General features: G+C 44.2%; 1 protein-coding gene across 5 annotated transcripts in view; it reads right to left on the bottom strand.

The window, feature by feature from the left end:
• rpgrip1l (RPGRIP1 like) overlaps positions 1–22,602 on the bottom strand; it is a 225,810-nt gene that overhangs the window by 192,569 nt on the left and 10,639 nt on the right. For 4 of the 5 annotated variants that reach the window (XM_043706986.2, XM_043706987.2, XM_087995908.1 and 1 more), the window contains exon 2: positions 436–523. In XM_043706986.2, the coding sequence (XP_043562921.2) occupies positions 436–523 (88 nt within the window). Of the gene's footprint in view, positions 1–435; positions 524–11,710; positions 11,847–22,602 lie in introns of those variants that run through there. The other variant, XM_087995907.1, reaches the window with a different exon arrangement.

The following is a 22,602-nucleotide window of genomic DNA, read 5'->3' on the forward strand; positions in this document are numbered from 1 at the left end:
TTCAAAAATACATTGACTTAACATACTGACTCCACTGTTGCTTTAGGCAACTCATTGTGAATAAGAATTCAAAAATAACTTGATCCCATGTGGAATCATTTTAAGTGAACGTCATCTTAACATTTTTCATATAAAAATTCCTGAACAGAAAAGGGAAGAAAGGAAATGTAAGTTTTAAAATAGTGGTCAAAATGACTTCTGTTTATGGTAACAGGATGTTATGGAGACAGCGAATCATGAAACAAGACTCAATCACTACTTGCATAAGGCATGTGAAGGGCACAATTAGTACCAGCTGATGTGCAGTAGTGGCTTTAATCAGTAAGCCCTGACCATTTGGATCAATGATACCATAAAAGGAAAAGATTATGAAGTAAAACTAATGGATCCACTGATCAAAGTATGTTGTAGTAATGACAAGCAGGTGCCTCCAACCTTGCAAACCACCAATTCCAGCCAGGTTCATGCCGACATCCTTCACAGGGAGGTCTCCTGCTGTCTCATCAGATAGGCCCGACATTGTCTGTGAAAGAAAGAGAACAAATTACATTTGAGTGGTTTTTAAATCCACACCTTGTACCTTAACATTTTAGGATTTTATCACTAAGCAGCTGGGGTCATCTGACTTTTATGGCTTTTCCTGCAATTCAGTGTTTTGAAGCTAAGGTTGTTAAAGTAATCAAAACATATTGTGAATATTAAGAGTGGTGATAAAAAAAATTTAGTTTAATCCTTACATTGTCTAAAACCTTTCATCTGCGACGCAGATAAGTTATGATACAAAGCTCACAGCCACTTTGTTCTGCTTTATGAAATAACTAACTCCAGCTTTAAAGCCTTTACCACCTGTTGTACATCTGGACACTTACTCTCAAGTAAATTTGTTAAATATTTGCCAACCCAGGTGTTTCTTCCTTTACAAGATGTTTTACCTCATGCTGAAGCCCCTGCAAAGTCAAAAATATGTACCCACTGTTGAAATCTACGCAGTAATTGGCAACTGTAATTAGAGATTACAATAATATACAAGCATTGTTTCCAAGCAAAGCTATGTTCAAACATTAGTTCACATAGCTCACAACAATAACACATTTTAACAACTGAAGCAGTTAATTTATCACATAATCTTATTTAGTAGAGCTGGTGGGTGACATAATATTATTAGTGGCAATGGATTTTTGTGGTAACAGAAACATTTTAGTTTCTTGATACTTTCCAGATCAACACTGTTAAGTAGAACAATTAACATAGATGGAGCTACAAAGGATCAGAAAGTGAGCTGAGTATTAGCAGACCTTTCAAAAATATACCAGCTTACCACCTCAATACGACATATTACAACAGTAAAGAATGCCTTTGCTGGATCTTAATTGATATATCTAAAAATATGCCAGACATCGTCCATTTTAGCATTTAGCTGTTTCTTAAAAGGTTCTTAAGGTTCCTTTGTCATTCTTTCTGGAAGCTACTCCATATACTTAAGGCTCAACAAAAACTTTCTGGTTGCAGTTCAAATTTTACCTTTTGATAGCTTGATAGCTTGAATGGCATTTATCCTAGGATTCTCTGGGAAGCAAGGGAGGAGATTGCAGAGCCATTGGCCTTGATTTTTATGTCCTTGTTGTCTACAGGAGTAGTGCCAGAAGATTGGAGGCTAGCAAATGTGGTTCCCTTGTTCAAGAAGGGGAGTAGGGATAACCCTGGTAACTATAGGCCGGTGAGTCTCACTTCTGTTGTGGGCAAAATCTTAGAGAGAATTGTAAGGGATAGGATTTATGAACATCTGGATAGGAATAATGTGATCAAGGATAGTCAGCATGGTTTTGTGAAGGGCAGGTCGTGCCTCACAAACCTTGTTGAATTCTTTGAGAAGGTGACTAAGGAGGTGGACGAGGGGAAAGCAGTAGATGTGGTGTATATGGATTTTAGTAAGGCGTTTGATAAGGTTCCCCATGGTAGACTACTGCAAAAAATACGGAGGTATGGCATTGAGGGTGAGTTGGAGGTTTGGATTAGGAGTTGGCTGGCTGGAAGAAGACAGAGGGTAGTAGTTGATGGCAAAGGTTCATCTTGGAGTGCCGTCACTAGCGGTGTTCCGCAAGGATCTGTTTTGGGACCATTGCTGTTTGTCATTTTTATAAATGACCTGGAGGAGGGGTTAGAAGGTTGGGTGAGCAAGTTTGCAGATGATACGAAAGTCGGAGGAGTTGTAGACAGTGAGGAAGGATGTGGCAGGTTACAGCGGGATATAGATAAGCTGCAGAACTGGGCAGAAAGGTGGCAAATGGAGTTCAATGTAGCTAAGTGTGAGGTGATTCACTTTGGTAAGAGTAATAAAAAGATGGGGTACTGGGCTAACGGTCGGATACATGGTAGTGTGGATGAGCAGAGGGATCTTGGTGTCCATGTACACAAATCTTTGAAAGTTGCCACCCAAGTAAATAGTGCGGTGAAGAAGGCATATGGCGTACTGGCTTTTATTGGTAGAGGAATTGAGTTCCGGAGTACTGAGGTCATGTTGCAGTTGTATAAGACTCTGGTGCGGCCGCATCTGGAGTATTGTGTGCAGTTTTGGTCGCCATACTATAGGAAGGATGTGGAGGCACTGGAACGGGTGCAGAGGAGGTTTACCAGGATGTTGCCTGGTATGGTAGGAAGATCGTATGAGGAAAGGCTGAGGCACTTGGGGTTGTTTTCATTGGAGAAAAGAAGGTTTAGGGGTGACTTGATAGAGGTGTATAAGATGATTAGGGGTTTAGATAGGGTAGACAGTGAGAATCTTTTTCCACGTATGGAGTCAGCTATTACAAGGGGGCATAGCTTTAAATTAAGGGGGGGGGGGGGGGTGGGGTAGGTATAGGACAGATGTTAGGGGTAGGTTCTTTACTCAGCGAGTCGTGAGTTCATGGAATGCCCTGCCAGTAGCAGTGGTGGACTCTCCCTCATTATGGGCATTTAAGCGGGCATTGGATAGGCATATGGAGGATAGTGGGCTAGTGTAGGTTAGGTGGGCTTGGATCGGCGCAACATTGAGGGCCGAAGGGCCTGTACTGCGCTGTAATCTTCTATGTTCTATGTTCTATGTAATCTCATGATACAGTTTAAAAATAATTACAAGAAGGACGGTTTGCATCTAAATTGGAAGGGAACTAATACACTGGCAGGGAGATTTGCTAGAGCTGCTCAGGAGGATTTAAACTAGTAAGGTGGGATCCAGGGAGATAGTGAGGAAGAAGATCAATCTGAGAAAAGAAGTGAGCCAGTCAGGGCAGGCAGGGATAAAGCAGAGAACAAGGTAGGACTGATAAATTAAACTGCATTTATTTCAATGCAAGGGGCCTCACAGGGAAGGCAGATGAACTCAGGGCATGGTTAGGAACATTTGACTGGGATATCATAGCAATTACAGAAATATGGCTCAGGGATGGACAGGACTGGCAGCTTATTGTTCCAGGATACAAATGCTACAGGAACGACAGAAAGGGAGGCAAGAGAGGAGGGGGGGAGTGGTGTTTTTGATAAGGGATAGCATTACAGCTATGCTGACAGAGGATATTCCCAGAAATACATCCAGGGAAGTTATTGGTTGGAACTGAGAAATAAGAAAGGGATGATCACCTTACTGGAATAGTATTATAGACCCCCTAATTGTCAGAGGGAAATTGAGAAACAAATTTGTAAGGAGATCTCAGTTATCTGTAAGAATAGCAGGGTGGTTATGAAAGGGGATTTTAACATTCCAAACATAGACTGGGACTGCCATAGTGTTAAGGATTTAGATGGAGAGAAATTTGTTAAGCACGTACAAGAAAATTTTTTGATTCACGAGAGAAGGTGCAAAACTTGACCTACTCTTGAGAAATAAGGCAGGGCAGGTGACTGAGGTGTCAGTGGGGGAGCAATTTGGAGCCAGAGACCAAGAACAAAGAACAAAAAAAAACAAATAAAATTTAACAGCCTAGGAACAGGCCCTTCGGCCCTCCAACCTGAGCCGATCCAAATCTACTGTCTAAACCTGTCGCCCACTTCATAAGCATCTGTATCCCTCTGCTACCCACCTACTCATGCATCTGTCCAGATGCATCTTAAATGAATCTACCGTGCCTGCTTCTACCACCGCTGCTGGCAGCGCGTTCCAGACACCCACCACCCTCTGTGTAAAGTACTTGCCGTGTGTATTCCCCTCAAACTTTTCACCTCTCACCTTGAAAGTTTGACCTCTCGTTATTGAATCCTTCACCCTGGGAAAAAACTTACCTCTATCTACCCTGTCTATACCCTACATGAATCTGTAAACCTCAATCAGGTCTCCCCTCAGTCTCCTTTTTCCTAATAAAAACAAACCTAACCCACTCAACCGCTCTTCACAGCGAGTGCCTTCCATACCAGGCAACATCCTCCTAAACCTTCTCTGCACTCTCTCCAAAGCGTCCACATCCTTTTGGTAATGTGGCGACCAGAACTGTACACAGTATTTTAAATGTGGCCGAACCAATGTCTTGTACAATTTTAACACGACCTGCCAGCTCTTATACTCAATACCCGTCCGATGAAGGTAAGCACGGTGGCACAGTGGTTAGCACTGCTGCCTCACAGCGCCAGAGACCCGGGTTCAATTCCCGCCTCAGGCGACTGTCTGTGTGGAGTTTGCACGTTCTCCTCGTGTCTGCGAGGGTTTCCTCCGGGTGCTCCGGTTTCCTCCCACAGTCCAAAGATGTGCAGGTCAGGTGAATTGGCCATGCTAAATTGCCCGTAGTGTTAGGTAAGGGGTACATGTAGGTGTATGGGTGGGTTGCGCTTCAGCGGGGCGGTGTGGACTTGTTGGGCCGAAGGGCCTGTTTCCACACTGTAAGTAATCTAATCCAAACCATATGCCTCTTGACCACTCTATCCACCTGTGCAGCAACCTTCAGGGTACAATGGACCTGCACTCCCAGATCTCTCTGCTCATCAACTTTTCCCAAGGCTCTTTCATTCATTGTATAATTCGCTCCAGAATTAGATTTGCCTAAATGCATCACCTCACATTTGTCTGGACCGATCTCCATCTGTCACTATTCCACCCAACTCTCCAGTCTATGTCCTCCTGTATTCTTTGACAGTCCCTTATGCTTTCTGCTACTCCACCAATCTTCGTGTCATCTGCAAACTTGCTGATCATACCAACAGTGCCCTCTTCCAGATCATTTATGTAAATCACAAACAGTGGCCCCAGCGCTGATCCCTGTGGAACACCACTGGTCACCTTTCTTCATTTCGAGAAACTCCCTTCAGCTACTACTCTCTGTCTCCTGTTGCTCAACCACTTCTTTATCCACCTAGCTAGAACACCCTGCACACCACGTGACTTCACTTTCTCTATTAGTTTACCCTGGGGAACCTTACCAAACACCTTACTAAAGTTCATGTATATGATATCAACAGCCCTTCTTTCATCTATCAACTTGGTCACTTCCTCAAAAGAACTCTATTAAGTTGGTAAGGCATGATCTCCATTCCACAAAACCATGTTGCCTATCACTGATAAGCCCATTCTTTTCTAAATATAAACAGATCCTATCCCCCAGTACCTTCTCCAGCAACGTTCCCACCACTGACGTCAGGCTCACTGGTCTGTAGTTACCCAGAATATCCCCACTACCCTTCTTGTACAGGGGGACAACAGGAGTATCTTTCCAGTCCTCCGGCACCTCACCTGTTTAAGAATGCCACAAAGATATCTGTCAGGGCCCCAGCTATTTCCTCTCTCACCTCCCTAAGCAACCTGGGATAGATCCCATCCGGTCCTGGAGATTTGTCCACCTTAATAACCTCTAGCCTACCCAACACATCTTGCCTACTTATGTCAATGTAATCCAGACTACTCAAATTCTACCTCTAATCTCGACATGAACACTGAGGCAAAGTAATAATTCAGAATCTCACCCATTCTCTCAGGTTCGACACACAGCCTTCCTCTATTGTCCTTTAGTAGACCAATCCTTTCTCTAGTTACTTTCTTGCTTCTTATATAAAAATAAAGTGCTTTGGGATTCTCCTTAATTCTGTTCACTAAAGCTACTTCATGACCCCTTTTGGCCCACTTGATTCCTTGTTCAAGACTTGTCCTACTCTTCCGATATTCCTCCAGGGCCCATTCTGTTCTTAGCTGCCTGGACCTCATTTACACTTCCCTTTTCCTCTTGGCTAGTTGTACGATTTCTCCTGTCATCCATGGTTCATGAATCTCGCCTTTCCTATCCTTTGCCTTCAATGGGACATGCCTATTCTGCACTATCTTTGAAAGCCTCCCACATATCAAAATTGGACTTCCCTTCAAATAGCTGTGTCCAATCCACACTTCCCAGTTCCTGCCTAATTTTGATATAATTGGCCTTGGCCCAGTTTAGTACTCTTCCCTTAGGACCACTCTCTTCTTTGTCCACGCGTATTCTAAAACTTACAGAATTGTGGTCACTGTTCCCAAAGAAATCCCCCACTACATCTTCTACCACTTGGCCTGGCTCATTCCCCAATACCAAGTCCAATATGGCCCCTTCCCTCGTCGGACTATTGACATACTGCTCTAGAAAACTCTCTGGACGCGTCTTACAAATTTGACCCCATCCAGACCCCTGACGCGAAGTGTATCCCAGTCAATGTTGGGAAAATTAAAATCTCCCCTACCACTACCCTATTGCCTCTACGTCTTTCCATAATCTGTTTACCTGTTTGTTCTTCTACCTCATGCTCACTGTTGGGAGGCCCGTAATACAGCCCGAACAATGTAACTGCACTCTTCTTATTTCTCAGCTCCACCCATAATGCCTCACTACCCAAGCCCTCCATAGTGTCCTCCTTTAGCACAGCTGTGATATCGTCCCTGACCAGTAATGCAACTCCACCCCCACTTTTACTTCCCTCCCTGTGTCTATATCCTGGAACATTTAGTTGCCAATCATGCCCTCCCTTCAAACAAGTCTCTGTGATTGCAATAACATCACACTCCCAGGCACCAATCCAAGCCTTAAGTCCATCTGCCTTACACACTACACTCCTTGCATTAAAGTAGATGCACTTCAGGCCACCAGTTCTTTTGCGCTCATCTGCTCTCTGCCTACTCTTGCCCTTATTAATGCTATCTTCATGATTCTTACCATCTCCAGTTTCCACCTCGCTGTCTACTCGTCTTCTCTTCTGGTTCCCAGCCGCCTGCCACATTAGTTTAAAACCTCCCCAACAGCAGTAGCAAAAACTCCCCCAAGGACATTGGTTCCAGTATGGTTCAGATGTAGACTGTCCATTTTGTAATAGTCCTACCTTCCCCAGAACTGGTCCCAATGTCCAACAAATCCGAATCCCTCCCTCCTATACCATCCATCAAGCCACGTGTTCATCCTGCCTATTTTTTCATTTCTACCCTGGCTAGCACGTGGCACTGGTAGTAATCCCGAGATCACTACCTTTGAGGTTCTCCTCTTTAACTTCTCTCCTAGCTCCCTGAATTCTTCTTTCAGGGCCTCATCTTGTTTTTTACTTATATCGTTGGTGGTGAAATGCACAAAGACAACTGGCTATTCACCCTCCCCTTTAGAATGCTCTGCAGTTAATCGGTGACATCCCTGACCCGAGCACCTGGGAGGCAACATACCATCCGGGAGTCCTGTTTTTGGCTACAGAACCGCCTATCTACTCCCCTCACAATAGAATCCCCTATGACTATGGCCCTACGAGTCTTTTTCCTGCCCTTCTGAACAGCAGTGCCCGCCACAGTGCCATGATCTTGACAACTGCTGCCCTCTCCTGGTAAGTCATCACCCCCAACAGTATCCAAAACGATATACCTGTTTTGGAGGGAGTTGACCGCAGGGGACACCTGCACTGCCTTCATACTCTTTTTATGCCTTTTGGTCACCCACTCATTGTCTCCCTCAGCAATTCTAACCTGCGGTGTGAACAGTTCACTCAATGTGCTATCCATGACATCCTCAGCATCGCGGATGCTCCACAGTGAGTCCATCCGCAGCTCCAGAGCAGTCATGCGGTCAAACAAGATCTGCAACTGGACACACTTCTTGCAAGTGTAAAAGTCAGGAATGTCAACCACGTTCCTGAGCTCCCATATCAAGCAAGAGGCACATGCCACGGGTCTGAGGTCCCCTGCCATTGTAAGCTTAGCTTTATATCAACTAGATTAGAATGGTACTAGAAATGCACAGCAGGTCAGGCAGCATCCGAGGAGCAGGAAATTGACGTTTCGGGCAAAAGCCCTTCATCATATCAACTAACTAAAATCAAACAATGCATTTAAATATATGAAAAAGAAAGAAAAAGAAAAAATAAAAGCCTTAACTTACAGAGTCTTTTTCTTCTGGTTAGAAGAGGGTTTGACCATTATTCTATTATTATTAAATAGTGATGGAAAAGGATAGACCAGATCTAAAAGCTGAAGTTCTAAATTGGAGAAAGGCCAATTTTGACGGTATTAGGCAAGAACTTTCAAAAGCTGATTGGGCGCAGATGTTTGCAGTTTAAGGGACAGCTGGAAAATGGGAAGCCTCCAAAAATGAGATAACGAGAGTCCAGAGAAAGTATATTCCTATTAGGGTGAAAGGGAAAGCTGATAGGTATAGGGAATGCTGGATGACTAAAGAAATTGAGGGTTTGGTTAAGAAAAAGAAGGAAGCATATGTCAGGTATAGACAGGATAGATCGAGTGAATCCTTAGAAGAGTATAAAGGCAGCAGGAATATACTTAAGAGTGAAATCAGGAGGGCAAAAAGGGAACATGAAATAGAATTAAGGTGAATCAAAAGGGTTTTTACAAATACATTAAGGACAAAAGGATAACTAAAGATAGAATAGGGCCCCTCAAAGGTCAGCGAGGCGGCCTTTGTGTGCAGATGCAGGAGATGGGGGGAGATACTAAACGAGTATTTTGCATCAGTATTTACTGTGGAAAAGGACATGCAAGATATAGAATGTAGGGAAATAGAAATCTTGAAAAATGTCCATATTAAAGAGGAAGAAATGCTGGATGTCTTGAAATGCATAAAAGAGGATAAATCCCCAGGACCTGATTAGTTGTACCCTAGAACTCGTGGGGAGCTAGATTGCTGAGCCTCTTGCTGAGATATTTGTATCATCGATAGTCACAGGTGAGGTGCTGGAAGACTGGAAGTTGGAAACGTGGTGCCACTGTTTAAGAAAGGTGGTAAGGACAAGCCAGGGAACTATAGACTAGTGAGCCTGACGTCAGTGGTGGGCATGTTGTCGGAGGGAATCCTGAGGGACAGGATGTACACATTACTTGGAAAGGCAAGGACTGATTAGGTATAGTCAACATGGCTTTGTGCGCGGGAAATCATGTCTCACAAACGTGATTGAGTTTTTTGAAGAAGTAACAAAGAGGATTGAGGAGGTGATCTACATGGACTTCAGTAAGGCTTTCGACAAGGTTCCCCATGGGAGACTGATTAGCAAGGTTCGATCTCACGGAACACAGGGAGAGCTAGCCATTTGGATACAGAACTGGCTTAAAGGTAGACGACAGAGGGTGGTGGATTTTCAAAATTTTCAGCACATCCTCCTTTTTAACATCAACCTGTTCAAACACATCAGTCCTCAGAAATGTCAAGGCCCCTCTCAGTAGTGAAATCTAAAACAAAGTATTCATTAAGGACCTCCCCTATCACCTCCGACACCAGGTGCAAGTTGCTTCCGCTATCCCTGATCAGCCCTGTCCTTACTCCGGCCAACCTCTTGCTTCACATGCAAGTGTAGAATGTCTTAGGGTTTTCCTTAATCCTACCTGCAAAAGCTTTTTCATACCTCCTTCTATCTCTCCCAAGTCCATTCTTCAGTTCCTTCCTGGTTATGTTTTAACCCTCTAGAGCCCTGTCTGATCCTTGCTTCCTCAACCTTAAGTAAGCTTCCTTCTTCCTCTTGACTTGATGTTCCACACCCCGGTCACCCAAGGTTCTTTCAACCTACCATCCCTTCCTTGCCTCAGTGCAGGACAGGTTTGTCACACTATCAGCAAGTGCTCCCTTAACAACCTCCACATTTCTATTGTGCATTTCCCAATTAAGGCTCCCCCAATTAAATACTTTCCCATACTGTCTGCTGCTATCCCTTTCCATAAGCATAGTAAAGGTCAGGAAGTTGTGATCACTACCACCAAAATGCTCTCCCACCAAGAGATCTGACACTAGGCATGGTTCGTTGCCAAGCACCAAACCCAATATGGCCTCCCCTCTAGTCAGCCTACCGACATATTGAGTCAGGTACCCTTCCTGGACACACCTGACAAAAACTGCTCCATCCAAACTGTTTGAACTAAGGAGGTTCCAATCAATATTAGGAAAATTAAAGTCACCCATGACAACAACTTTTGCACCTTTCCAAAATCTGCATCCCAATTTTCTATTCCAGGCCTCTGTTGCTATTGTGGGGTATGTAGAAAACTACCAATAAAGTGACTACTCCTTTCCTGTTTCAGACTTCCATGCATACTGACACTGTAGACAAACCCTCCTCCACGACCTCCCTTTCTGCAGCTGTGATACTATCCCTAATTAGCAATGCCACCCCTCCACCTCTTTTATCTCCCCTCCCCTATTCCTTTTGAAACATCTAAACCCCTCGAGCTGTTCAGGGAGAGGTAGGCAACACGGAGTGCAGTGCTTTATTTCCCCTTCCAAATCTATTTTGATTTAATCACTACCCTTCACTTTTTTGATCACGCAGCATTGCCCTTTGATGAGAAGGGTATTGCTTGTCACTGGTCACTTGGGTGTTTCCTTTCTTCCTGGTGGCGGAAGTTGAATACAAGTATATGAAACACCTAAATCCTGGAACATTCAACAATCATTCCTGCCCTTGCAATATCTAAGTTTCCGTGATGGCCACAACATCAAAATTTCAAGTACTGAACCATGCTCTAAGTTGATCGTCCTTATTCTTGATACTTCTTGCACAAAAGTAGACACTCTTCAACTCATCACACTGACTGCACCTTTGCTCTATCAAGTGCCTATCTCTCCTCACAGACTCTTTGCTCACTGTATCTTGCTGTTCACTACACACTCCATCATCTGATTCATAGCTCCGGTTCCCACCCAACTGCCAATCTACTTTTAAATCCTCCCGAAGAGCTCTAGCAAACCTCCCATCCAAGATATTGGTGCCCCTCCAGTTCAAGTGCAACCTGTCCTTCTTGTACAGGTTTCACCTTCCCCAGAAGGTATCACAACAATCCACATATCTCAAGCCCTCCACCCTACACCAGCCCTGTAGCAATGTGTTCACCTGCACTTGCTCTCTATTCCTAGCCTCACCAGCACGTGGCACGGTATCCATCCTGAGGTTACTACTCTGCTTGTCCTGCCTTCTAGCTTCTATCCTAACACCCTATATTCTTTCTTCAGGTCCTCATCCCTTTCTCTACCTATGTCATTGGTACCGACGTGTACCGACACTTCTGGCTGCCCTCCATTGCAACATTAAGGCAATACCTATGCCCTCCTGCAGCAAGTTACTAGCAGCTCATGCCCTATTGTCTGGTAGTGGTATGTGATTAAGGGGACTCTAAACCCTTTTCTCTGTAACTTCACTCACCGTACTTACTTCTTTACTAACGTCTCTACTGATTGGCTTGCCTCGTACTTGACCACAGGTCACAAACCCCAAATCTTACTGGCAAACAAACCAAAGGAATAAAAGTCTCTACCTTTTTTATGTCACAGCTGGTTCGTTTACTGACAAGGCGCGGTCCCAAGACCCGTGCTTCAAGCCAAAGGGTTAGCAATCTCAGGGGGAACTTCAAGAATTGTCGAAAGTGTGCCCAACCAAAAATAAACATTGAAGAGTTCCTACAAAAGTTAGAAAGCTTGCGTAAATATTACAACCCAAATTGTGAAGATATTGAATTGATGATAGACGCTTTTTTGGAGACAGGTTAAGGGTAAAAGTAACTGGCTGTAGGGTCCCTGTAATGAGGAACGTTTAACACAATTGTGGGAAGATCTGAAGAAAGTTTTGGGTGAGAGCTACCCAAAAAGTGTATATTAGGGAAAGACTCATGGAACTATGCAACAGACAAATGAAGATGTGGGTGACTATGTTCAGCGGCTGCGCGTAGCCTTTGAGCAATATTTGGTTACTGAGTGAGAAGTGGGGACACCTGCCCTGGTAAGTATTATTGTAAACAGGCTGCAATCATGTATGAAGCAAATGTTTTGCACCCTGTTGGATGGGAAGCTATAGCTAATTTGAATGAAATCTCAAGTATTTTGCAATGCTGTCGGCACCAGTTCGAGCATCAGCAACAAAAGGATAAGGAGTGGTCTGATTGCAACCTTCTTGCTGGGGCCACTAAACAGTCCCATGACCACCCAAGGAATCATTGAGGTCGGGAACGAGGGTGGGTAGACCCAGCCCACGGGATGGAAATTGCTTTGTATGTGGCCAACCTGGCCACTGGGCAAGGTATTGCCCAAATGGCTCAGAGGGGAATGTTGTCCCTGTTACTATCACCAACCCTTTTCCCCATCCTCACTAGCTACAATAGCAACCATAAAAGGTGCCATTCCCAGATAAAAGATATATTGTCACCCTTTCAACTCATTCAATGTGAATCATTACAAACCAAGGAGCCATTTGTTTCTGTCACTGTTAAGGGAAAACCTCTGACTTTCTTGGTAGATATTCTACTCTGAAAATCATGGATTGCCCTTCTCTGTGTCGTACAGTTACGACTGTAGGGCTCCAGGACAGCCATTGACCTACCCATGTCAGAGGATGTGATGTGTAAGCATACAGGGCTGGACTGGGGAACACCAATTTTTGATTGCAGATAATGTTCCTTGCAATCTCCTGGGACGAGATCTGCTCTACAAACTAGAATGATCCATTGTTTGCACATCAACGGGCATGGAGTTGCAGGTTCCATTGCAACGTTACAGTAATGCCTATTTCTTTCTACAGTAAGTTACTAGTGGTTCATGCCCCATTGTCTGGTGGTATGTGATTAATAAGACCTTCCCTCCGTCGATTCTCCAGGCACGCCTATGACTGTTGGATCTCCCTCAGATCTGGTCTCACTTGCAGTTAAACATTCTGGACACTTCCACATGGCACTGCCACTTCCACTGTACTGCGTATTATGATAGTTCAGGTGGTAACCGGGAATATGAGGCAAGGACCACTGACAAGAATCTTTCTTTATGACTTTTCCCTTTTTTTATGTCTGAAAGGAAGGTATTGCCTTCTGCGTCTTTCTGCCTCCCAATGCCCAGTCTCTGTACATCCAGTCTCTTTCAACACCGCTCCACTATACTCTTAACGTCGCACTCTGATTCGAGGTAAAGGATCGGGGCCCCATGATTTACACGTTACAATCACAGCCACCCTGCAGACTGCAGACTGATGACAGCATAGTAGATACTCTCATTGAACATTTGCTTCAATTGACACTTGTACCCGCTAATAAGCACAGTATGACACTCAGATTTGAATGCCACATCATCTAAAGTGCTCCCAGCACCACCTTTCTTCTAATCTCTGGCCCAGTTCCCCAGTATCCTACGGGCAACCTGCCCCAACGAGGTAGGGCGCATCTTATTGGTTGAGCTCTTTAAGGTTAAAATCGACCCCGCCAAGCCACACCCTCGAAGGCCCTAATATCCACTCAGTCGGGAAGCTGAGGTAGGGATCGGCCCCATTACTGACCTCCTCCAGCAAGATGTCATTATCCTTACAGTCAGATTGTGCAATACACTCAACTTGCTAGTGAAGAAACCCAGCATTTCGTCCAAACATTTAGGGCAATGAATTCCTCTGTCATCCCTGCTTTCCCAGTGGTCCCAAAACCAGCCACGATTCTCAGATGTATTCCACCTGACTCGAAATACTATATGGTTGTGCACCTCTATGGGACAATATTCTTTACTCCAATCCACCAGGACTCGCAATACCTCTTCACCTTCACCAATCAAGGCAAGGAATACACTTGGACATGCTTTCCCCATGGCTGAAATGGAGAGTCCCATCATCCTTTCACGTGTCCTGAAGCAGGACCTTGGTGATATCAGTTTTACCTGTGGCTCTACCCTTATCCAGTATGTGGATAACCTCTTCCTTGTCCCTCTTAATCACCAGGCTTCTGAAATTGCCAACCTCACCCTCCTGATGTCATTGGCTGACAAGGGTTATAAAACATCTAAAGAAAACCTACAATTCTGTAAAACCATAGTCACCTACCTTGGCCATGTATTGGACAGAAACAAACGACTGCTGTCCTTTAGATTAGATTAGATTACTTACAGTGTGGAAACAGGCCCTTTGGCCCAACAAGTCCACACCGACCTGCCGAAGCACAACCCACCCAGACCATTCCCCTACATTTACCCCTTCACCTAACACTACGGGCAATGTCAGTGCATTGAAGCCATCCTCAAGATTCCCAAACCCACCACCAAAAGAGACCCAGTACACTTTTTAGAAATGACAGGTTACTGCCAACAGTGGACTCCTGGGCATGCTGAGCTGAGCCGAACTCTACAAGACTTATTCGACCATTCTGCCCTGGACCAATTATATGGACTTTGGCAGTGGAGTCAGCATTTGACTGTCTTAAATCCACCCTCACCAGCACACCTACATAGAGTTTACCAAGACCTTCCATCTGTTTGCCTTCAAGTCGAAAGGATTCTCTCAGGCAGTCCTGACTCAGTTACATTGCAACAGATACCACACCGTTGACTATTATAGCACTCAGCTGGATCTGATATCCAGAGGACTTCCTGCCTGCCTGGGAGCAGTGGCGGCACCCTATCATGGGTCATGTCATCCCAATCCATCACTCTGGGCCAGAAGGTCACTCTACATGTTCCACATGTTGTGGACTCACTACTTACCTCCTTAGCAACTCAACATCTCACTGTAGCCCAAACTACCCGCGCACTAGTCGGATACCTCTATCATTAGTAAGTGCTGCACCATTTTAAAACCAGCAACTCTTCTGCCCACTGAAGATGATGGGGACTTGCATGACTAAAGTGGCCATCCAAGCAACTATCCGTCAGAGGTCAACTTTGCAGGATTACCTGCTCTTCGATCCGGACATCATATTACATGGACAGCTTCTGCATGACTTCTCCCACAGTGGGTTTGCAATCTGGCTATGCTACCTGTACACAGATTGTCGAATCTTCCCTCCCTGTACATGTTAGGCTCAAGAGGCAGACCTCTTTGCCCTCACTCATGCATGTATCCTCGCTAGATGTCAGATGGCCACCATTTTTATGGTTTCCCGCTATGCCTTCGGGGTGGTGCATGGCTTTGGTAAACTTTGGAAAGCTGAGGGATCCTTCACCTCTTGGGGACCTCCCGTTAAACATGGGCCACTTATTTAGAACCTCTTGAAGACCGTACAACTTCCAACGGCTCTGGCTATTGTTAAATGCTTGGCTCACATTAATTCCACTGACAATATCTCCTTAGGAAATTCTCACTCTGATCTTGGAGCCAATGTAGCAGCCGCAGGACATTCTGGCATTGTGGTACACCTATGCCTTGCCCAGCAGCCCCTGATAGTTCCACCCTTTCCCTTGCAGATATTTACACCCTTCAGTCAGAACCTAGCACTACTGAACAATCTGCATGGCAAGTTGCAGGATGTCTCCAATGGCCAGACGGCTTATGTGTCTCTCATGATTGCCACGTGGTGGCACCCTCTGCCTTGTTACCCTGCTTGTTTGCACGTGTGACCATTTTAGGTATGTGGGCAAAGGGGGGGGGGGGGGGGGATGATAGTACTATACAGCAATCCTGGCATGGTTTCGCAATGATACCTGAAACGATAAGTGCGTGGTATTTCAAAAATATAATATGAGGAAAACTCTGCGAGTCAAGCCTGCTTCACAGTCCCAAACTTGCAAATGGACTTTATTCAAATGCTTAAATGCATGGGCTTTAATTACGTGTTAGCTATTCTAGATGTATTTTCCAGCGAGTGGAAGCTTACCCTATCTGGAAAAATGACACTACAATGGTAGCTAAGATCACACGGTGAGACTTAGCACCCTGTTTTGCAGTGCCAGAACAAATATCAAGTGACAATGGTCCACATTTTACCGGATAGGTGGTTAAGGAACTGCTCAAAAGGACTACAGAGCAATCACCACCCGTCACGCCTCTACTACACCCCAGTCAACTGGAGTAGTGCAATGGAATATTAAAGAACAAAATAGCAAAGCTAAGTGCAAAAACTGGCGTAAAATGCCCAGAAGCACTACCTTTCACACTTCTGTTAATGACATCAAGTCCTAACAGGGTAACGGGACTGTCCTCTCACTAGATGATAATGGGTAGACTGATTGAAACTGCCAATAAATGCTCCTCTTACCAGTAAGCCAATGACATCTATAGCATGGATGAAACTTTGTTAAACTACTACATAACATTAACCAAATCTTTTAAAGTTTTCACAGATTATTGAAGCCCAACAAGAAGTCACAAAAGAAGGCTGTCACATATACCAACCTGTGAACTGTGTTTGTGAACTCATTCTGCCGAAACAACTGTTTGGAGTCCAGGTGGGAAGGGCCATTCCAAATACGATTGGTGACCCACATGGCGGTGAAGATAGAAGGAAAGCCCACATGGATCCATCATCACACGTTAAGCCAGCACTGAGATCATCCCCAGAAGGGCTAGGCAAAATGAGCAGTGCACACAGACTGTCACACTTCCACTATATCTCTCATTAAAAGAACCATGATCTCTGATTTACCATAAAGGTGCTGTTATTTTTGGGACTTATAACCACACTGATTCACCTTGTGGGGAAAGGACTGATTGTAAGGCATCAATACCTTTTTGTATATGTCCTATATGTATGCTAGTCATACTTACCAGCTCCACTTGCTGGGTTTACTCACATGTTTCCATATATTCAAAAGGCAGCATTCCCCTCAGACCCATTGCTTTCAATGTATCTGAAGTGGCAGAATGGGTCACTTGCCAGAATGAATCTCTGATGACTGGGGTTTGCAGGGCTGTCATATCTTCTGCAGAGAGAGGGATTTTTTTTTCTAATCTCATGGCTTTACATATACATATATAACGCCACACTACCACCTAACAATGTTAGTGCTTTTTTTTTCCCAGCACCCATATCGTGTGTGCGCAAATTAGGACACAGTGAAGAAATGAGTGGAGAAATCTTTATTTATATTCCACCACCAGGGAGAAAGGAAACACACGAGTGGCCAGTGACAAGCCGTGCCTTTCTCATCAAAGGGCAATGCTGCGTGATCAAAAAAGGTGAAGGGGGTGGCAGGGGAGTAAATTAAAATAGAACTGAAGGGGGAAATAAAACACTCCATACCCCGTGGTGCCCAACTCTCCCTGAAAACTTCGAGGGTGTTGGTGGAGAGAGGGATATATTGGGTAGACATTAATCATGCCCAAAATAATTGGCATTCAGTCTTTAAGAATTGGTATCAACTCAAGTTTGATACCTTTCATACACACCATTTGCCACCATCACCAATACATCAAACGGTGGGAAAACCAGCAGGCTCTATTTGCCTCATTAGATCTGATCCTAGGGGTTGATCTGCAGGTCACAGCAATTGTACTCAATATTTTAAAGTCATGCCTTACCCTTGGCCTCCACCTAAACTTACTTCCATCCTCATGTCATCAGGAACGTTTGACCATGTCTGGTTTTCTAACTATATTACTCCGTTTGTCCCATACAATGGCATGTATTTTGTTTGTGGACACATGACTGGTTGCCCCCCTTATGGGCAGGTTCTTGTTACCGTGCTTTTGTAGAGCCATTCGTGCATCACTTTTATAACTTCTCTGAAATTCAGTCCACAGTTCACAAACTACTACAGAAGGCAATTACAGAATCAGAACTATTCTTTGCTAACTTGCTTCCCCCATACAGTACAGCCAAGTTAGCTAGAGAATCTATCAATATGGCAGCTATCCTAGAACAGATATCCAATGAGACTTCTCAGGCCCTTGGTGAGATTAATGATGAAATGGTTGCTATACATGCCACCACTATGCAGAATCACATAGCTCTGGACTGGATCTTAGCCGAGAAAGGTGGCACTTGTGCTCTCAACAGGTCAGGAATCCCCGATAACTCAGAGAAAATCACCAACTTGGCTAACCATATAAATCACATGATACCAGGTTATAGTACAAGTTTATTTGGAAGTACTAGTTTTCGAAGCGCTGCTTCTTCAATAGATAACTGTGGAACAATATCATCAGACAGAATTTATAGCAAAAATGTTTGCTTCAGACTCTCCAGGCAAGGGCTCTCTGACCCTGCTGCTTGGGTCTGCTTGCATGCAAGCAATAAAAGATGCCTCACGGCGCCAGGGACCCGGGTTCGATTCCCGCCTCGGGTGACTGTCTGTGTGGAGCTTGCACATTCTCCCAGTGTCTGCGTGGGTTTCCTCCGGGTACTCTGGTTTCTTCCCACAATCCAAAGATGTGCAGGTCAAGTGAATTGGCCATGCTAAATTGCCCCTAGTGTTAGGTGCATTAGTAAATGTAGGGTAGGGGAATGTGCCTGGGTGGGTTAGTCTTTGGAGGGTCGGTGTGGACTTGTTGAGCCGAAGGGCCTGTTTCCACACGTAGGTAATCTAACCTAATCTAATCAAACAGGGTGACCAGAACTGGGCACAGTACTCCAGAAGAGGCCTCACCAACATCCGTATAATCTCAACATAATGTCCCAACTCCTGTACTCAAAAGGTCTGAGCAATGAAGGCAAGCATGCTAAATGCCTTCTTAACCACCCTATTTATATGCGATGCAAATTTCAAAGAGTTATGATCCTGATCCCTGAGGTCTCTCTGTTTTACAACTACCCAAGGCCCTACTTTTGTTTGTGTAAGTCTCACCTTTGTTTTAGAAAAATGTAATACCTTGCATTTATCCAAACTAAACTCCACCTGCCACTCTTCAGCCCATTGACCCAATTGATCAAGCTATCTTTGTAATTTTAGATAATCTTTGTCACTGTCCAATATACCAACAATCTTGGGGTGTCATCAAAGTTACTAATCATGCTGTCTATATTCTCATCTAAATCATTTATAAAATGATCTCTGTGGAACACCACTGCTCACAAGCATCCAGTCAGAAAAACAACTCTCCACCATCACACTGTCTCCTACTTTAAACCAATTTTGTATGAAAATGGCAAACTTATCATGAATTCCACGTGATCTCATTTTACAAATTAGTTTGCCATACAGAACCTTGTCAAAGGCTTTACAAAAGTCCAAGTAAACAATGTTTAGTTTATTAGTTTTACTAGTTTTCATTAGTTTTCTCAAGGATGTAAATAGTAGTTAAGATTAAAAAAGGAGATAGCTCACAGATATAGTATACCTGGATTCTTAAAAGATTTGTTAAGTTCCCATATTTGGAAACAAAACCCAAGATATGAACTCATGGATGGAGGATAGATATGTTAAGTTCTTTTTCCAAGGTTTCACACACAAGATGCAGTCTGTGCACATCAACTTCTGCAAACAGCTAAAGTTTTTTAAAGCCTGTACAAGCTAGGTGACTTCTTTGACACTCTTCGCAGGCATGTGAAGTCGATTCAAAGAGACCCTGAACACAGAAAACACATCCCCTTTATACAGGTCAGTTGGTAATGCTTACACGTACTCTAGCCACTTCACACCGCCCCCCCCCCCCCACCCTCAGGGTGAAGACATCTCCACACATCCACCAATCCCCAGCTCCCTGTTCAGGTCCACCAGCTGCCTGGATTGCAGGGATATGCTTGCAAGACCTCTAGACATCTTGTCCACTTCGGGGTCAATAGGTCAGTTAAAGTCTCCCCTCATAATTGTATGATGCACCCCAAGGGACATCAATCCTGGAAAGCACATCTGTTAAAAATTTGAGGGGGTGTGCCAGGGGACAATATACATTCAAGATCCCATACACCTCTCCATGTATTAAAGCTTTAAGAATTATAAACCGCCCATATTCGTCCTTAATTTGGTCTAACAGTTAAAATGGGAGATTCTTCTGAGTGAGTATAGCAACTCCTCTACTTTTTGAATTTAAGGATGAGAAAAACACCCGGCTGAACCCTCCTTGCTGTAACTTTAAGTGCTCCTTATCAGTTAGATGTGTTTCTTGAAGCAAGGCTACATCGATCCTTTCTTTTCTAAGGTTTGAAAGTAGATTTCTTCTTTTAATTGGTGAATGACTCCCCTTAACATTCCAGGTGCATCATTTAAATGAACAGTTAGCTGCAGCCGTCCAAAACGGTCCGTGACCTTGCAGGAGGAAAAACCCCATTCATAGCGTGCCGAGTCAAAACAGTAAACAGTTCATATAAACTTGAAAATACAACTATCAAAACTACCACATCAAAACTTCTAACAACTGAGTATAGTGGATTCTTTCTTGATGATATGTTTTTGGAGATAAGTCACTTGATTAAACTTAAAATATAAGTCATAGCTATTAATTTAATCTGGGGCAGTGTTTGTAGAGGAATAAGACGGTGTTATTTTCTGGGTAGATTGTGAAGGAGCAAAAATGGTCTTTGCAGTGATATGTACTTCTTGTCAGATGTGGGTGTTTAAAGAGAGTTTAAGGGTTACTGCGGATTATATCTGTCATAAACGCTGTTGGACGCGAATCTTATCAGATCGAGTGGATCCGTTGGAGAGACAGATAGAAGTGTTGAGGAATTTGCAACAGCAACAGTATGTGACGGATGGCAGTTATAGGAAGGGGGGAATGACTCAGATACAGTCACATAGATGGGTTAACTCCAGGAAGGGTAAGTGCAGGAGTCTTTTGTGGATATACCCTTTCAACAGGTATGCTGTTTTGGAAAATTTAGGGGATGATGGATTCTCAGGGGAACGTAGCACGAACAGCCAAGTTTCTGGTATTGAGACTGGCTCTAATGCAATGAGGGGTACGTCGGCTTCCAAGAGATCAATTGTGTTAGGGGATTCTGTAGTCAGAGGTACAGACAGACATTTCTGTGGCCAGCAGAGAAAAAGCAGAATGGTGTGTTGTTTCCCTGGTGCCAGGTTCAAGGATGTCTCAGAGAGGGTTCAGAATGTTCTCACTGGGGAAAGGGGCCAGCAGGAGGTCATTGTCCACATTGGAAGGGAAAAGGTTGAGACTCTGAAGGGAGATTTTAGAGAGTTAGGCAGAAATTTAAAAAGAAAGTCCTCAAGGGTAGTAATATCTGGATTACTCCCAGTGCTATGAGCTATTGGGGGCGGGAATAGGAGGATAGAGCAGATGAATGCATGGCTGAGGAGCAGGTGTACGGGAGAAGGATTCACATTTTTGGATCATTGGAATATCTTTTAGGGTAGAAGTGACCTGTACAAGAAGGACGGATTGCACCTAAATTGGAATGGGACTAATGGCAGGGAAATTTGCTAGAACTGCTTGGGAGGATTTAAACTAGCAAGGTGGCGGGGTGGGACCCAGGAATATAGTGAGGAAAGAGATCGATCTGAGACAGGTACAGCTGAGAACAGAAGTGAGTCAAACAGTCAGGGCAGGCAGAGACAAGGTAGGACTAATAAATTAAACTGCATTTATTTCAGTGCAAGGAGCCTAACAGGGAAGGCAGATGAACTCAGGGTACAGTTAGGAACATGGGACTGGGATATCATAGCAATTACGGAAACATGGCTCAGGGATGGGCAGGACTGGCAACTTAATGTTCTAGGATACAAATGCTACAGGAAGGATAGAAAGGAAGGCAAGAGAGGAGAGGGAGTGGCATTTTTGATAAGGGATGGCATTACAGCTGTGCTTAGGGAGGATATTCCCGGAAATACATTCAGGGAAGTTATTTTGGGTGGAACTGAGAAATAAGAAAGGGATGATCACCTTAGTGGGATTGTATTATAACCTATCACATTTCCAACTCCCCTCCTCCAAGTCCCTCCTCCCTACCTTTTATCTTCTCCTGCTGAACACTCTCTGCTCATTCCTGAAGAAGGGCCTGTGCCCGAAACGTCGAATCTCCTGTTCCCTGGATGCTGCCTGACCTGCTGTGCTGTTCCAGCAATAAAGTTTCAACTTTGATCTCCAGCATCTGCAGACCTCACTTTCTCCTTGTATTATAGACCCCCCAGTAGTCAGAGGGAAACTGAGAAACAAACTTGTAAGGAGATCTCAGCTAACTGTAAGAATAATAGGGTAGTTATGGTAGAGGATTTTAACTTTCCAAACATCAACTGGGACTGCCATAATGTTAAAGGTTTAGATGGAGAGGAATTTCTGAAGTGTGTACAAAACAATTTTCTGATTCAGTATGTGGATGTATCTACTGGAGAAGGTGCAAAACTTGACCTACTCTTGGGAAATAAGGCAGGGCAGGTGACTGAGGTGTCAGTGGGGGAGCACTTTGGGGCTAGCGACCATAATTTTATTTGTTTTAAAATAGGTGATGGAAAAGGGTAGACCAGATCTAAAAGTTGAAGTTCTAAATTGGAGAAAAAGGCCAATTTTGACGGTATTAGGCAAGAACTTTCGAAAGCTGATTGGAGGCAGATGTTCACAGGTAAAGGGACGACTGGAAAA

This window comes from Chiloscyllium plagiosum, unplaced genomic scaffold, assembly GCF_037043375.1.
Source record: "Chiloscyllium plagiosum isolate Xiang-an unplaced genomic scaffold, Cpla_swu_hap1 HiC_scaffold_17, whole genome shotgun sequence".
Taxonomy (NCBI): Eukaryota; Metazoa; Chordata; class Chondrichthyes; order Orectolobiformes; family Hemiscylliidae; genus Chiloscyllium; species Chiloscyllium plagiosum.